This window comes from Amborella trichopoda, chromosome 1 (assembly GCF_054954075.1).
Source record: "Amborella trichopoda isolate Santa Cruz 75 chromosome 1, AtrichopodaSantaCruz75HAP2 v2.0, whole genome shotgun sequence".
NCBI classification, from domain to species: domain Eukaryota; kingdom Viridiplantae; phylum Streptophyta; class Magnoliopsida; order Amborellales; family Amborellaceae; genus Amborella; species Amborella trichopoda.
The window spans coordinates 27422794-27436601 of NC_142336.1; the positions used below are offsets into that span (position 1 = coordinate 27422794).

The window sequence follows — 13808 nt, forward strand, 5'->3', positions numbered from 1 at the left end:
ATCCCATTTCCACCCTTTCTATTCCTCCCCCTTTCACTTCTCAAAACCCTTGGTCACTTCTCTTGCCTTCTCTCTCATGCCCCCACCCTCTACAACCTCTCTCTCTCTCTCTCTCTCTCTCTCTCTCTCTCTCTCTTCTCTTGTCCTCTCACTCACACCCCCACCCTCTCCAACCTCTCTCTCTCTCAACAGTAAATGAGCACGATGAAGAATCTCTTTCTAGTGTGCAGCAAAAAAAAAATGACCAGAATGGGTACCTCTATATCTTTCTCTAAACCCAACAAAGAATTGGGTATGTGGATCATCCCTCCCTCCTCCCAAAAAATAAACTAAATAAATTATATAGACCAATATTGTGTGAGAAAGATTGTAGGAAGGGGACGAGGAATTAAGGAAGTATTCAATTTTGGAATACGCTACTCCTTTTGACCACTACAACACATTTCCCTCGTGGGACGGATGGAACTTCCGAAACATTGATTTGATTGATTTTTATTTTTTTTGGACGGAAAAATTGAATCAAGATGCCTGTACCAACTGGATTGAATGGAGTGGATAGAATTGATGCCTGTACCAACTGGATTGAAAGTGGATAGAATTGATTGACATTCAGAATATATAAAAAGATAATAGGGAGGTTCCCTGTGCCTCGCTTCTGCTGCATTGCCTGCTGATTCCCTCTGCAATTCGGGTGATTAAGAAGCGGAGAATTGCGTCCAAAAAAGGGTTCAAAAGCAGCTGATTCAACGATAATGATTGAGGAATACAAATCCAACCAAAAACTTCTATTGGTAAATGCTACTTTTTGTATAGCCTTCATCCTAGAACAATGAAGATTCATTATGCAAATGTCTCAAACATTCTTAGTCAATCCTAAAGATTCATAATCAAATTTTTGAGCTGCAGTTCAGACAAGATTTGAGGCCTGAAACCATCCAAATTAGGAAAAACCAAGAGATGGTAGTCGTAGATCTCAGAGAAACCTTCAATTTGAAATTTTAAGTCGCCTCAAAAAGAAAGACATCCAAGTGAAAAGTTATGACTTCAAAAAGGAGGAGGCATACTAAAGTCTGCATGTGAACAAAAAGAGGAATCCATGAAAGAGAAACAGAACTAAACAAAGAACTCCAATTATAGACTGTATAAACTCCACAAGAAATTGGAGAATGGAAAAGACGCAACTCCACAAATCAGAATGGAATGAAGCAAGATCTGATCAATACCAAAACTCAAAGGATAGTGTACCCTTTGCCCTATCCCACATGTGACACAAGAAAGAGATACTTCATAAAGTAAAATTAAAGTTCAAAATACAGATAATAGTTGCTTAAATCCCTTCAATCATGGACAGTGTTAATTAAGGAATAGCATATAGCATGTCAATATAAACACAATCTGGTGTTGTTTGCTGAGATACAATATAAACACAAGCTTTATGATTCAAGACCATGTTATGATATGTAAGAGTTCCATTGTAGCACATGCTGAAGCAACACCAGCATAAATTAATTAATACCAACAAACACGTGAAAGAAAGGGTTATACCATTGCCTGGTTGTTGCCGGTAAAGCCACAAAATAGCACTGCAGAGAGAAATAGCAAACAGAGAAGTTAGGGACAATGCAAGTAAAATTAGTCTTAAGGAATATCTACCTGATGCTTGCCAACCAAACTCAAACATGTAGATTTTTAGAGTGACATTTCAAAAGGAATAACGAGGATGGGGTTTCTATGAGTCAACTGACTCATACTAAACACATGCGGGCCTCCCATTAAACCATCTTAAAAATGGATTATTGATCGAAAATTTTAGGGATTCATGATCTAGGTTAGGATGATCGTGAACATGAAAAATAAAATTTATATCTAAAATGTGATATTTTTGAAAAAAAAAAAAAATTTCTCCACCGTATAAGCCCTGTGAGTTTTCTACAGCGTCCATCTTAAAGAGTGACGTTGCTGACTCAAAGGCCTCTTGCACCCGCTGACTCGTGAACAACTTTTCCTAATGAGTAAGGTGAACAAAAGAAATCCAAAATGAAAAGGTGCCAATGGGACTTAATAACAGTGAAACTGCTTCGGTTATTTTTCTGCAATTATGGAAACAACTCATCTCGTTTCAAGTTGACCAAAATAACTATCCAACAAGGCATGGGAAGGATAGTTTGAAACACAAAGGTGAATTCATTCAATTGAAAACTATAACTACACCATCTTTCCCATTATCCGATAGTAGGCGGCTCTCACAAGCTTCAAGCTGACACTTTTTAGCCCATTTTACATTGTTCAATATCTTGGGGAAGAAGAAAACTATTAATACATGTTTCTTTAAATACCACATTTGCTAGTCATTAACCAACTATTAGATCCCTGGTAATGAAAACTTCTTATAAACAACTGCATCAATTGGTAATGGTAACTGATCTTTTGCTAAATCATTGGCTGAAAATCATCTCCATTTTCAATCGCAAACATTAACCAATGAAACATAAAAAGGGTCCATATATTATGACACGTCTTGGAAATAGTATGGACATAGGATTAGCATCATTCCATCAATGAGTTGGAAGTGGAATGTGATGACGTGAAAGTAGTCCGTGAAATAATGAAATATTTGGTAGGACCCACTCTCCAACCATCACCATTCAAACTAATAGTGTGACAATGATAGCTCTCTATGACCATACTATCTCCCAAGTGATTTTGTCATCGAGTCATTCTTATCCTTGAACCCAGCTCCTTTTGCCTTTGTTCTCACTTCTAGCAAATAATGCATCATCAAAGGAGGTATGATCCGTGTTAGAAGCAATCAAGTACTATGCATGATCCACGACCTATAGCCAAAAAGTATTAGATGGAAGTTACGTGTGAAAAAAAAAAAGATAACATGGTTAGGTTATGAAAATGATAGAAACCAAATATAAAATCTATCTAAATTTTAGAAACCAATATAGTATCCCATAGGAAGTAAAATCAAAAAGGAAAGATAATTTGAAGTATGAAAGAGAAACAGAAAGTTTAGCAAGAGAGAGACCCAATGTATAAGAAATCATTACATATGAGAAAGCGTAGAAGGCAATTAGGTAACACCAATGAAACCTACCATAGAGAGAGAGAGAGAGATAACATGGGAGAAAAAGAAACGACTTGAAACCATATTGTATATGATAGGATAGCTTAAAGAGAGATTTATGGAGAGAGATTACATGGTTATTGGTGGAAGGAAGAGAGATTATCTAGGAAAGAATATGATGATAATGATTCAACAGAGAAGATTTAATAAATTTAACAACAACCAAGGTTCAGAAGAGCATTCTATGGAAGGAAAAACTGAACTAACACCAAACATAAGAATTGCGAGAAATTAGTTTTTACTGTCAGGCTTAGTATAGATATAAAATGTCTTTATGCAAAATATTATTCCTACACTAGATCTGATGGACAGGTCAGATTCAAGAGGATCCAACACAGTGAGCTCGTCTTGTAGCAGTAAAGATAACAGTTATCAGCTGTACCAATCCTAATGTAAGAAGGGATCTTAAGCTCAATATGGTCACATACTTATCTCTAAGAGCACCTATCGAAGTAATCTCAGTCATTACCATCATTACCATTAGAGCCTTTTCCAAACTATTTGGGATCGACTATGAAAATTCTGGTCCACCATCCTGCTCAATTAAGGACCATACCCTCAGTGAGGCCATAAGCTCCCAGATCTTTTCTAACTACTTCCAACCATGTCCTTTTGGAGCAAAAGTAACCTAAGTCAATGCACTAAATTACTTTTGCAAACAAAGGTGCACAAAGCACCTTGGGCATTCGAAACCAAGAAGATGATCAAGGTTGCATGAACCCAGTCACACTCAAAGGGGGACTATTATTAAATATCAAAACAAGAGTACAAAGCAACACAAAATACTAGACACTCAATTTACTAGTTCCCTACCTGCTCAAATAATACCATCTAAAAATAGATCTAAGAAAATGAAGCACAATATTCATGAACAAGATGGGGACCCTGTCTATAAACCATATAATAGAGCCATATAAATGTATCAGAGAACAAATACCATCAATTAAAAATCATAAATAACATATACCATAAAGGGACAAAATAACCCCTCAAAAGGTGACAAAATGCGATCTACACCATCTAGCAATAAATTCAACAACAAGAGGAACAATAAACAATACCTTGATGCTTGCTCATAACTAAAGAACTTCACAGCTGAGTTTGGAACAATTCGTGCACAATTAGTTCCATTTCCTTTAAAGAGCCCTCGAAAACCTTCAGTTTGCCATATATATTTCAAGCCTTGAATTGTCCCATTGTATTTGATGTTGTGAGGATTCTGAACCTGTTAATACCACACCACACAACCATGTTAACCACAAAATTAAATTTAAAAACAATAGTGACAACAGAGAAATGTGCCCTCCTACATATATCCAGATTTCTCATTGACAACAAGAACATGACTTATTAGATTATGTTTCTACATATATCAGTTTTGTCAAAAACACTTCCCAAGAATCCAGTATTTAGTGCAAACATTTTATACATGTTGGTAATGTCATTTTGTTAAAGATACTGGCAAGAGCACTACCCTACCTCATGATATTGTACAAAGACTGATTACAAATTATTAATCCATGTAATGACAAAGTAAGTCTTTTAATATGCTAAATCAATGTTGAATAGTCAAATGCAACATGCAGGAAGTCAAAGAAATCAATGACTAGTCTAGCCTTTGACTGCTGGAAATTGAAAATACCCATTTCTGTTAACAAATATAAGACAAGCCAACACATGCACAGACTGGAGTGTAAGTGCATGCAGAGGAAGTGTAACTGCATGGAGAGGAAAGGTAAGAAAGAACAAGGGAAAGTCCATGTTTAGGAAGATCGGCTTGGGAAGCAACTGTGGAATAAGAAGCAGGATCCAACCCTGGTTACAAGGTTCCTACAACTAAGGTTCAAGCCTTTAAAAACGCATGGTATATACCCATTCTTCCATTCTTTGGCATCAACACCCCATCAGAAGGCTATTTCCTAGGTTTCGCCGAGCCATGCCGTGCCGAGACCAGCCGAGCTTGGGTATGTTCAAGCTTGGCTTGCATGGCCAAGGACAACCACGAGTGTGGCCTTAGTTGACTCAATATTGAACCACCCAATTTTGAGATTGGGTGGATGCGCTTGTGTACTTAAACAAGTCCATAACAAGCACATAAATTACCTGAGTCAAGCCATAAACAACCTAGCACAAACCTGAAACAAGGCAACATACGATAGTCTCTATATTATATGATATGAGGTCAAGATATATATATGTATGTGGGTGTGGGTGTGGGTGTTGGTGTGGGTGTGGGTGTGGGTGTGGGTGTGGGTGTGGGTGTGGGTGTGGGTGTGGGTGTGGGTGTGGGTGGGGAAGGAATACTTGACTACACGCCTAAGTTAATTTCCACAGCATTAGCTTACAGCCGAGAATCTCCTAATTAAAAAAAAAACACTATCTACACGAGTTTGTTTGACTCCAAATTTTGCACACACATTCTTTTGAACCCAAAGAACAATAAAAATAAAATAAAATAATAAAAATAAAAATAAAAAAACGAGGCAGCAAAAAAACCAAAAAAAAAAAGACCTACAAATCGGATTTCTTTAGGAGAGAAAATTCAATGGTTATCAGCCACTCATTTAGGATACAAGGCTTTAATAACTCAAAATCAATCCTTTTGCTCTTAATTGTTTATCTAGTGTTGATGAGAACATCAACAACATTTCGGGTAACAGAAATGCCCCAATGGCCCCAATCTAATCCCATTTTTTCTTTCACGAAACAGACAGCCTATATTGACTGCATTATCTCTCCCCTCAATAAAAACTGGAAGGTTTTTTCAGATTTTTCATGAGCCTGTTCATTGGGATAAGGGTCATCTAAAATATTTTGGTTTTTTCCCATGAGCTAATGGCGTAGAAATTAGCTTAGCTACGTAAGTCCATCCATCCATCTCTCTCTCTCTCTCTCTCTCTCTCTCTCTCTCTCCAACATATATATCTAAATTTATACATATCTATATATATATATATATATATATATATGATTTTGTTAGCCCGAGGAATGATGCAATAGTATACGAGGCCGATCAAATGGCCACAATCGTGTTTCATCTTTTGAGTTTTTATTTTTTTCTACAAATCCAAATCACTTGATATTTGGAGCATCTATTCTTAACACACCTAATAAAAATATTTGCGAAATAATTCATCAAAAATAAGTTGATGTATTTTGGTCACTTTCCATTTTTTTATATTTTTATTAGGTGCACTTTAATATGTAGAGTGGACGCTCCAAATTTCAAGTGATTTGGATTTGTAGAAAATGATTAAAACTCAAATACAAAATGCTATCATAACCATTATATTGGCCCAGATTTAAATCTGGACCGCTCGGCATATACTATTGCATCAGCCCTTGTTCATATAAAAGTTACTCCATATATATATATAGATATACATGTGTGTGCTTGTGTGTGTGTCTATATGTGCGTGTGTGTGTGTATATATATATAATTATTTGGGTGTGTGTGTATATATATAGAATTATGTGTGTGTGTTTGTGTATATAAATGAGAACGATTTCATGCAAATGTTTTATACATAGTTGTCAGAAACACTTGGGAACCCGAATCGTTTTATGAACCAGATTCGCGACCGGCTAGAAGATTCCTATCTTAGGAATTGTTGTCCATACAATAGGAATCGCTAAGAACGAGATTCCTAGTTTTTGAGAATCGTGTTTCAACAGCAATAGATCGAAGTTGCATCTACATATGGAATCGAGATTCCGTCCTCCTTGGATTCCCATTCGCCCGAAATCAACACTCCAGGAATCAAGATTCATTAATATGCGGAATCGAGTTTTCGACATCTATGGAATCGAGTTTGACATATGTGGAATAGAGATATGTTATTGTTTTGAATTGCGATTATAACATATTTGGAATCAAGCTTCTGAAGCATATGGATCAGAGATCCATGCCAATTTGAGATTGAGATTTACGAATTACAATAATATGGACTATGGAATGCGTTTGATGACCCCTACCAAGACTCGAGCTTTCATTTTTATGAAGAAGGAAGCCACAAGCACATCTTGAACCTCATCAACTTTAGATTCTATATTGGATGTCTCTTATTAGAAGGTTTCCCAAATTTTACAGTAAATGTGTTGACAATTGACCTTACAGTCATTATATACAAAAGACAAGTATTTCTAAATTGTGATTTTGACTTCATTATTATAAAGACAAAATAGGATTATGTCTACGCCATGGCTTTACTTTTAATTGTATGTGTTGTATTTACCGATTATATTTTAAATTTAAAGTAAAGGCCATCCAAGGTGGCACAAGTAAAATAATGAAACTCTACAACTACTAAAAGCCTTCGAAGGAAGATTTCTACTCCAATTGACGTGGAATCAAGATTTAATCCTTGTTGAAAACCATATGCGATATATTTGGGAACATCTACACACAATTAATGGGTTCAAGTTTCTAAAGATGTGTTGGATCGACATTACAAAATTAAGGAATCGAGTTTCCTTGATTCTAGATAAATGGTTTCTAAAAATGTTTTGAATCGAGATTCCGAAATTAAAGAATCAAGTTTCCTTGGTTCCAAAAAATGGTTTATAAAAATGTGTCGAATCGAGATTCTGAAATTAAGGAATCGAGTTTCCTTTTCCGAAAAACGGTTTCCGTGGAGATTCCATAATAGAAACACGAAATCAGGTTTCGGAACCACAAACGCGAGGTCGGTGGAGAGATTCTGGTAACTATGGTTTTATAACAATATAATGAAATAAGCCTTCAAAAACCATTCTTTTACTCCAATTTTTAAACCTACACTCTTTTCATTCGAATGAACAATCTCAAAAAACAAAATTTCGAAAAAAAAAACCCTAAAAAGTGATTTCTTAACCCAATGAACATAGGCCCTCCATTTTATGGGATGATTACATCTAGGCCTTACAGGGATTTTTTTTGTCCCAAATTTTGTAGGCCATCTTATCATCATTGGTTGAATAATTTTGAAAAATAAAAAAAGAATTTGTGTTCTTAAAGGCCTCGTCTAAATGTCCATCAAATGGACGATATGGCCTTTATAGGTGGAGGACTCGTTTTGACCTTTCTAAGGTACAACTACAAATTTTTTTCTTTTTGGAATTGTTTATGGGAATGAGGAGAACACATATGCATAATTTGGGTATTGCCACAAACATGGTTTTCTAAAAGAGTCGTTTCATTATATTATAATGAAACGACAACATGAAATCACAGGCTGACTCACCCATTTAGCTGGCTTGGCTTGTTAAAACCCCCATCATTTTCAAACCCTAATGGGCCCTCCCTTTTGAATGCTTTCCCATTATTATAGCAGCTCCTCTACCTTTTTCTTTTTCCTTTTTTTTTTTTTGATAATGTTAACTTTTGTATTAAAGAAAGGAAAGCAAATACAATGGTCCAGGGAGAGCGCCCACATACCGGCCTCTCGGCAAAAAATGAGGTATCCTCGATGAAGAGGTCCTATACAAAACATTGGAGGGTCTTATAACAATGCTCTATACAACAATGTACAAAAAAGGTAAAAACAGGGGTTCGAGAGGAAGGTGATAACTCAAAAAACCCGATGTACAAAAAGAAGGCTGCGGCCTTGTAAGCTAGGGTCCCAAGAACTTCTAAGTGACCACAACCTGTGCAATAGCTCCCTCCTTAGCTAGCTGGTTCACCAGGCCGTTTGATTCCCTCCAATATGCGTCCATGAGATGGTTGTATCCCTGCACTCATCATAAATAGAAGCTTAGCAAGGCCGACAACCCAAGTAACAATATTACAAGCATCTCCTTCCACTAAAAGAGGTTGACCCCACTCAGGGTCAAACATTTTGAGGCCCGTGAGCAATGCCTAGGACTCAGTGAGTTGTGAGTCTGCATGGCCAATGTGTTTGGAGAAAGAGCCTAGAATGTTCCCTTGGTGATCTCTGAAGACCCCTCCAATGCCTGAAGGGTCAGGATTCCCAAGGGAACACCCGTCAAAATTGAACTTGACAGAACCAAGCGGTGGAGAGGACCAGCAGCCAGCTCGAGTAGGCCGATAATGTTGAACAAGGAGAACTTGCTGTTAATTAAGTTGGAAGGAGGAAGTAGAGATGTCCTGAAAGGCCTTGTGGTTTGAGGCCCAAAAGATCACAAGGGTGTGAATCTTGTGGAATAGGGCTCAGGCTTCGCTCTTGACTCCTCAGAAAATCCTTGAATTCCTTTTCATCCAAAGGACCCAAATTGTGGCCGCTATGGACGCCTTCCTTAGGAGCCTACCTGCTTTGGGCCAAGAAGAATCCTCAGCGAATTTGGAAAGGCCTGGAATGGAGGCTGGCATTACCCAGGTCAAACCAAAGAGCCGCATGAGCCTGCTCCATAGGTTATCCGCCAAGTTGCAGTGAACGAAGAGGTGGGGGTTGTTCTCTTCTTTGTAGAGGCACATAACGCATTGGTTCAGGATTGGAATCCCCCTGCGTTGAAGTTGATACACTGTTAGTGCTCTTTCAGAACCTGCAATCCAATTGAAGGCTTGCACTTTCGAAGGTGCTATTGAAGACCAAACCTTTGATACCACAGAGTTAGGGTGGGAAGGTGGTTGAAGAAAGTGTTGTAAAAGGAAGAAACAGTGAAGGAGCCTGATGGAACAAGGGTCCAAATGATATTATCCGGCTAGAGAGGGAAACAAAGTATCATCCAACAAGGCAGAGAGGGAGATAAATTCAAGGAGTTTGGCATCAGAGAGTGAACGTCTAAAAGATGGGTTCCAAACCCTAGTGGCCTGGTACAGCCAGGTGCTAGGATTTCTTCGGCAATCCAAGAAGAAGGATTGGTGGCAAGAGAGAACAAGGAGGGGCCCAACGAATGGTCGGACCAAAAGTGAATGCTACTGCCTACCCTCGATTGAAACCGAATGTATTGTTTGAATTTAGAGAGAACCGACAGGAAGGATTTCCAGGCCCCAGAAGTCCTACTTAGTGTTCTTCCCTCCAGAAGCCAAGCATCAGTGGGGATTCTATACTTGCAACGAAGCACATGTTCTATTTCCTGAGGAGGCGAACCCCTAAACCTTCCTGCTGCTTGGGTTGGCAAACTCTCTCCCATGCAATGAGGTGGATCTTTTCAGACTCAAATTCCCCAGACCAGAGGAAGTTCCTCAATTGTTCCAAGCGATTAGCTACCGCCGTAGGCATATGAAAAAGAGATATAAGATAGACGAGAGTGTTGGACAGGGTTGCCCTTATAAGGGCTTTTCTACCCACAAAAGACATGAACTTGCTTTCCATCCGGCTAACCAACTCTGTCTAAGACATTAGACTATTGTCTCTTCTTGGGTTGACCAATACCCACAGGCATCCCCAGATAACTAGTGGGAAGATCCTCCACTTTACACTTCCAATCTGGAATCAGGGCTCTGGTTTCCGTAGGTGAGACTGCGACCCCTATCATTGTGGACTTCTCCATATTAACGTTGAATCTTGTGGCGTACTCAAACCACCTAAGTAAAATTTGGAGGCACTCAATATCCTCCAGGGTGGCATCAATAAACACCAGAGTGTGGTCGGCGTAATGCAAGTGGGAAACCATGGGGCCGCTAGTACTGCTTTTGAACCCAGTTCAGAGGCCTGAGTTGTACAATCGAGAGATCAATTCGCTAAAAACTTCCTCTATGATAGCGAACAAAAGGGCACAAGGGGTCTTCTTGGCAAAGACCCCTAGAGGAGGAAAAGAAACCCTTAGGTGATCCGTTTATTAGAATTGAGAAATGTGGGTTAGAGTAGCAACCCCTCATCCACTTCCTCTAGTAGTTCCCAAACCCCATTCTAGCCATTGTTTCTTCCAAGAGAGACCAATCTACATGGTCGTAGGCCTTTTCCCAATAGATCTTAAAGATGAGACCCAGTTTTTTCTCCAAGTGCCTAGAATGTAAGCACTCATGTGCTATCAGAAACCCATCACTACTATTGAATATTCATGAATTAATATTTCATACTTAAATAATTTTCTACCTCTACACTCCTAACGCCATTCTAAAAATTCAATTATCATTCTTACTAGGGAATCCCCCAAAAGATCATGAATGGCCAGAATTGCCAAAGGAGCACCACTTTAGGATAGGGAAGTTGTCAATAAGCTAATAAACCTAGCAGGTAATTAACTCTGACAAAAATCCCAAAAGCGAATCAGTAAGTACCAAATACTCAAAATTTGTATATGTAGATTTTCAGAAGATTTTTTTTATTTTCAAGGAAGAAAAAAAAGGAAATTTTGATTTTCAATTCTGAAGCAGGTAGGTAAATTAGAAAGTTTTAAGAATGTAAATAGAGCAACAAAGACCAAAACAACAAAAGGTCCTTAGTCTAAACCTCATAGAAGGAAGCAAAGGATCAACTATAAATGCTTTCATTCGGTTGAACCGCCATAGGTACGATCTTAGGGTACAATTTTGCTTTGAATAGCATGGATCCTATCAGAGCAGTCTAGATTATTTTGTGATTCATGTCGTAGATTCATCCACAACGCAACTAAACTACAAAAGAACTATAACACTGCTCATGAAACAATTGCACCGAATCCAACTGAATGACATTTGAACAATAAGACAATAGATGAGAGCGGCAAAATAACAAAGAGGGTACAATGTTTTGTATTGGCCAAAGGAAGCGAGCTGTGGCACCTGCAAGAGAATTTTCAACCTTTCCAGTGGTGCAACAGCAGTGCGGGACCTGCAATAGAAGAATTTATAAAGAAAATATTTCACTAAGAAGATAAGAAGTAAAAACTTACATCAAATATCATCCAACGAAACACATCAAAACAGAAAAAGGACAAAGTCATACATAGCATTCTACAATTCGTATTCCAATAACCAATAACAGTTTTGAAAACACCAGCGGGTGTGGAGTTGCTAAAAAGTAGTGCCTAAAGCACAATACATGGAAACAAACGAAAGACAGTACGCTAACATTTAAGAAACAAAACGAGACACAAAGTAAGAAAACCCAGCAGAAATAAAACGGTAAGCGATCATTAAAAAGTAGCAGCATAGGGTGCACGATCAATGGCCTAAAATGGTGTTCTTCAAAATTCAAACCATAAATACTAAGGCATAGCAAAACCTAACTCCAAACGGATCACAAATAAGAACACCCTACAAATACAAGTTGGCTATACTAACTTCTCTCAAACAACCAAAACATTGACCACCTAATATTCAGAGAGAGAGTGAGAGATATTAACTGCCAAATGTCGTGAGCGTGTTTTCCATAGGGTTCAAGGAAGCAAAATGATCAATCAAACCCAAGCTAACAACCAAAAATATAAAGCACACAATCCATAGAGAATATGAATTTGATTTGACAAAGAACAAGAAGAGCGAGAGAGAGAGAGAGTGAGAGAAGAAGAAGAAGAATGACTGACACTCCTCCCGCAACTCCCCCAGCAACAAGAGATTTGCAGATACTGAGAATGGCATGTCCAGGAGCCTTCACCCCCTCACTCGCCTCCTCCGCCAGGTTCACAAATGTGGTCACCGCCGATTCCTTGCTCTGGAACCCTACCGTTGTATTGCTCCCGCTCCTCCCAACGACATCCTCAGAAGCCATAAAAAACCCCAAACCCTAGAAGAAAGAATAAAAAGCTATTCTGCAACTCCTAAAGCGCAAGAAAAGCGAGGAACTAGGGTTTATGTTGAAGGAAAGGGATTCTTATCTGCGACAACAAGTTCGTATTTCCTTATTCTCTCTCTCTCTCTCTAAACTTAAACACTTTCCTGTGTTCAAATATGGAAAGTGGGGGCGTTGCGGCGAGATAGGCAGAGATACGACCGCCGGCGGGGACTCCCACTACATCGGAAGGACGCCTTTACGGATTCTTTATAGCAGTAAAATTACTAAAATACCCTGAAATTAAAGAAGAATTAATGGAACCACCCGTTCCTCATCGATAAAGAAATTGCCCTTACCTCTCCGGGAAATTTCCGGATTCTGCCATAGTTAACAAAACCCCACCACCAAGAACGAAAACGCTATTGACTTCTATGCTTTTCGTTGTAAATTGGTTCGTAGTGATCCACAAGAAGTGGCCCTAATGTTCCCACTTTTCCTTTTCTAGGTGAAACCCATTGATGTTCGGAGATTTTGGAAAATTCAGGGGTTTGGACCAAGAATTTTGCCCAAACAATTGGATAAAATTGAAAATAGATGGCAACTCCCTTTCATCCCAAAAACTCACCTGCTCTAGAGAGGGAAAGAATCGGCCATGTCCCCTTGATGGGAATCGGGTTCCATTCATACGGGAAAATGCTGCAATTGAAACCACCTGTCAATCCTCCCCATCTGTGGGTCCAAAAATTCATGAACTAATTTGACAAAATTTCATAAAGCACACATTTATGTTTTTTTATTTTGATTGTATACTATGATACCATTTATGTTTTGATACAAGCAAAATGCAGTGTGTTGTATATATATTTTAGAAACAAAGTATTATTATTATTTATATAATAAAAATTATTAATTCAAATTCATAGCCCAAACTCAAAAAATTCTAATTTGAGAGAAAAGCCTATGTTTAAAAATTCTATTCCAAAAAAAATGTTAAATTCAGATATAAACCTAAATATTGTATATCTCTCATAAACTGTAATTTTTGCAAGATTATAATGTCGTTTAAAAGATTTAGTAAAGCCTCTATCTCATAAAAAAAA

The 13808-nt window shown here is 38.1% G+C and overlaps 1 protein-coding gene and 1 long non-coding RNA gene across 5 annotated transcripts in view; both read right to left on the reverse strand.

Moving 5' to 3' along the window:
- The window catches only part of ADNT1 (adenine nucleotide transporter 1), a 34252-nt gene extending 20864 nt beyond the window's left edge, over positions 1-13388 (reverse strand). For 2 of the 4 annotated variants that reach the window (XM_006847236.4, XM_088854289.1), the window contains exons 1-4: positions 12521-12949; positions 11778-11826; positions 4195-4358; positions 1546-1583 (exon numbers count right to left, since the gene is read on the reverse strand). In XM_006847236.4, coding sequence (XP_006847299.1) covers positions 1546-1583; positions 4195-4358; positions 11778-11826; positions 12521-12705 — 436 coding nt within the window. In that variant the 5' untranslated portion in view covers positions 12706-12949. Of the gene's footprint in view, positions 1-1545; positions 1584-4194; positions 4359-11777; positions 11827-12520; positions 12950-13064 lie in introns of those variants that run through there. The other 2 variants (XM_088854293.1, XM_088854298.1) reach the window with 2 other exon arrangements.
- LOC148783764 (uncharacterized) lies at positions 8456-8842 on the reverse strand. Its single transcript, XR_016046296.1, has 2 exons — positions 8759-8842; positions 8456-8591 (listed from the first exon to the last, which is right to left on the reverse strand). It is a non-coding gene; the product is annotated as an uncharacterized LOC148783764 (long non-coding RNA).
- Positions 13389-13808: the final 420 nt, after the last annotated feature.